This window comes from Pseudophryne corroboree, chromosome 1 (genome assembly GCF_028390025.1).
Source record: "Pseudophryne corroboree isolate aPseCor3 chromosome 1, aPseCor3.hap2, whole genome shotgun sequence".
Classification (NCBI taxonomy): domain Eukaryota; kingdom Metazoa; phylum Chordata; class Amphibia; order Anura; family Myobatrachidae; genus Pseudophryne; species Pseudophryne corroboree.
Genome location: NC_086444.1, coordinates 439546350 through 439550417, shown reverse-complemented (window position 1 = coordinate 439550417; position 4068 = coordinate 439546350). Strand labels below are relative to the sequence as shown.

At 44.1% G+C, this 4068-nt stretch overlaps 1 protein-coding gene across 1 annotated transcript; it reads left to right on the top strand.

The window, feature by feature from the left end:
- Positions 1–1247: 1247 nt before the first annotated feature.
- On the top strand, positions 1248–3395 carry LOC134972157 (uncharacterized). Its single transcript, XM_063946500.1, has 3 exons — positions 1248–1364; positions 2168–3071; positions 3281–3395. The coding sequence occupies exons 1-3, from the start codon at positions 1248–1250 to the stop codon at positions 3385–3387; spliced, it is 1128 nt and encodes a 375-aa protein (XP_063802570.1). The 3' UTR covers positions 3388–3395.
- Positions 3396–4068: the final 673 nt, after the last annotated feature.

The following is a 4068-nucleotide window of genomic DNA, read 5'->3' as shown; positions in this document are numbered from 1 at the left end:
TGACGGTATAAAGAATGAAAAAAAAACCACGGTTAGGTGGTAGGTATATAATAATAAATAATACAATTCTGGTCGGACGGACTGCCTGCCGTGTGCCGACACAGAGGTAGCCACAGCCGTGAACTACCGCACTGTACACTGGTTGATAAAGAGATAGTAGTATACTCGTAACAATTAGGATGACACTATGACGGTATAAAGAATGAAAAAAAAACCACGGTTAGGTGGTAGGTATATAATAATAAATAATACAATTCTGGTCGGACGGACTGCCTGCCGTGTGCCGACACAGAGGTAGCCACAGCCGTGAACTACCGCACTGTACACTGGTTGATAAAGAGATAGTAGTATACTCGTAACAATTAGGATGACACTATGACGGTATAAAGAATGAAAAAAAAACCACGGTTAGGTGGTAGGTATATAATAATAAATAATACAATTCTGGTCGGACGGACTGCCTGCCGTGTGCCGACACAGAGGTAGCCACAGCCGTGAACTACCGCACTGTACTGTGTCTGCTGCTAATATAGACTGGTTGATATTTAAAGAGATATTAGTAGTATACAACAATACTATACTGGTGGTCAGGCACTGGTCACCACTCCTGCAGCAAAAGTGTGCACTGTTAATTAATATAATTGTACTCCTGGCTCCTGCTAACAACCTGCAGTGCTCCCCAGTCTCCCCCACAATTAATTATAAGCTTTTAATTTATACATTGATGACTGTGCAGCACACTGGGCTGAGCTGAGTGCACACAGACTGAGTCACACTGTGTGACTGACTGTGCTGTGTATCGTTTTTTTTTTCAGGCAGAGAACGGATATAGCAGAGAGAAGTGAACGGATATATTATATTAAATAAAAGTTAACTAGCAACTGCACTGGTCACTGACTGTGGTAAACTAACTCTGTCTGCGACTCTGCACAATCTCTCTCTATCTAATCTATCTATCTCTATTCTAATGGAGAGGACGCCAGACACGTCCTCTCCCTATCAATCTCAATGCACGAGTGAAAATGGCGGCGACGCGCGGCTCCTTATATAGAATCCGAGTCTCGCGATAGAATCCGAGCCTCGCGAGAATCCGACAGCGTCATGATGACGTTCGGGCGCGCTCGGGTTAACCGAGCAAGGCGGGAAGATCCGAGTCGCTCGGACCCGTGAAAAAAAACATGAAGTTCGGGCGGGTTCGGATTCAGAGAAACCGAACCCGCTCATCTCTAATATATATATGCCCAAACATGGAAAACGCCATTGCCATGATGCGTGCTGCACCATTCACACGGCGTGAACTCCGCGTGCTGGTGGCGGTTATGGACCGACGCGTAGGCCGCGTTGGGCGTTTTATCCCTAATAGGGTAAAACGCGAGGCCTACGCGGAGGTCCGCCGCTTGCTACGGTGCCGCCTCCGCAGCCGCAGATCAATTATACAATTAGAGAGGCGCTGGAGCGACCTGACGAGGCGCACGCCAGAACTCCTGGCGGAGCTCCGCCAACAGATACGGAGCCTACGTGTCCGCAGTAAGTAATATTTCGTGCAAAAAACTAATTTTCGCAAAACCTTTGCATACTATCGTGGTGTGTTTGCGCAAACTTGCGTTTATATATTTTGCAATAGTGTAGTTAGGCTATTCGATGTAGGATAACTTACATTCTGAAGTTTGGCATTTTAATAAAAAAAACTCTGCTTATGGCTTTAAAACTTAAGTGTTAATATCAAGATTTCTCAGAACAAATTATGAAAATCACACATTAAGAGTGAATTGACGGTGCCGAATATTCAGGCAATCCTGGGGAGACTCATGTTGGTTACGTATGGTACTGACTGTATGTTGTTGGCCATAATTAATGCATAGGATGGGTTTTGAACCAAAATATTGCATCATTGTTTTTTTGCTAATTTTTAAATTATGTGTTTAAAAAAGCAGTTGCACAAATTTTACTAAGTTACTTTTAAAATATTTTCCTAAATTGATACACACCATTTCTATTTGATATATTTAAATTATGTTTGTTTGATTAGGGCAACATCAGCATGCAATATATTTAACTAACTTAGTCATGTTAACCCTGTTTATTTAACATGGACCAGAACAGAGTAATAGGTTTTTTAATTTAAATATGTTGGTTATTTATTGTAACACAATATTTTTCATTATAGGGCGAGCACAACGGCAACCTTCCCCATCCCCTTCCCCATCACCCTCACCCTCTCCTGACCATTCAACCTCTCCACAACCCTCACCCTCTCAAAGCACCTCACCCTCTCTTGCCCAAACCCCCTCTCCACAAACCACACCCTCTCCACCCACCTCACCCTGTCAGGCCCCCTCCCCCTCTCCTGCCCAAACCCCCCCTCCGCAAACCACACACTCTCCAGCCACCTCCCCCTCTACAGCCCAAACACCCACTCCGCAAACCACACACTCTACAGCCACCTCACCCTCTCTTTCCCAAACCCCCCCCTCCGCAAACCACACACTCTCCAGCCACCTCACCCTCTCTTTCCCAAACCCCCCCTCCGCAAACCACACACTCTCCAGCCACCTCACCCTCTCTTTCCCAAACCCCCTCTGCGCAAACCACACACTCTCCAGCCACCTCACCCTCTCCACCCACCTCACCTTCATTAACAAAAAACCCCTCTCCTGCCCAGGCCCACTCCATTTCCCAAACCCCATCACCAGCTCACACCTCCTCTCCAGAACAATCCCACTCTTGGTCTAAATTTCCCTCTCTGCCCACCTCCCCCTCTGTGTCCCCTAAACAAACCCCACCACCCTCACCCTATCAATCTGTACCTCGCTCTGAAAGCACCTCCCCCTTCCATCCTCTCACCCAATTGGACCCGCCTTCCCCCATCCTGCCTTCTTCCCCCATCCAGCACCCATCCCCCATCCAGCCTCCATTCCCCATCCAGCACCCATCCCCCATCCAGCCTCCATTCCCCATCCAGCACCCATCCCCCATCCAGCCTCCATCACCCAGCCAGGAAAATTCCCTGACAGAATGGGCAGCAGAGGCCCCGGAGCCACTAGAGGGAGGTGGCCAAGTGGCAGAGGAGAGTAAGTTGGCACACATTCATTTAAATTTTATTGAATTAATTATCCAAATACAAACATTGCTGAGTATGCTTTTGTGTTGGTATGATACTATTTTGTCATTTAAACATCCATGATGTATATCATTTATTATGAAAGTGTGCTTTGTGGAATTGTGATGTAATAGCTAATGTGAGTTATGTTTAAAATATGATTTTTATTCTGCATTTCAGATGTTGCCATTGGAGATCCCACAAGCCTGGGAGCCATCGTTGGCAGAATGCAGGCGAATGTGGAGGCCCTGTTGGCCGAAATTAAGAATTTGTCTGATTTAATTTAAAAAGCAAAAAAAAGGTTTAAATAATAAATAAAAATTTGTTTCCGTTCAGCGCTTGTGATGTTTTTATTGTGCAAAAATTAAAGCATATTGCAAAGAAGAAATAGGTGAACCAACCAAAAAAAAAAAAAAAAACAATAGTATTATTCTTAATTCTTACATACAAATTAGGTTAGTTAGTAGCTTCTTTTTTAAACAAACATGTAAACACAGACATTCACACACTAAACATACACACCAAATTAAGCTAGTTACATTTATGTCAGGCACAGTTTACACATCTCTTGAACTACTTACAAAATAAACATGGTAATGTACAATTATGCCTGCAAAGTGTTCTTGAGGTATTCTTTGAAGACTTAATTGGTCAAGCACACAATCAATTAGTCCACTAATTGGTTTTCTAATTGAGAGACGCTTGCTGAGTTAGAATTGCAAGGTGTCATCTAAATTAGAAAGAAAAAGGCATTGGTGTGCGTTTGTTTGCACAAAACTTAGCATATTTGAGAGAAATGCGTAAATCTACGTTAATATCGTATTTTTGCGATGAGGTGTGTGTGTATGCGTTGGATTCGCATAACTGCGTTGGAATATGGCATACGCCTACCGTGTGCAATACTGCGTACAAAATAGCAAAATTACGTTCGGGGCGGGTGTTCGCAATTTTACAACATTATCGCAACA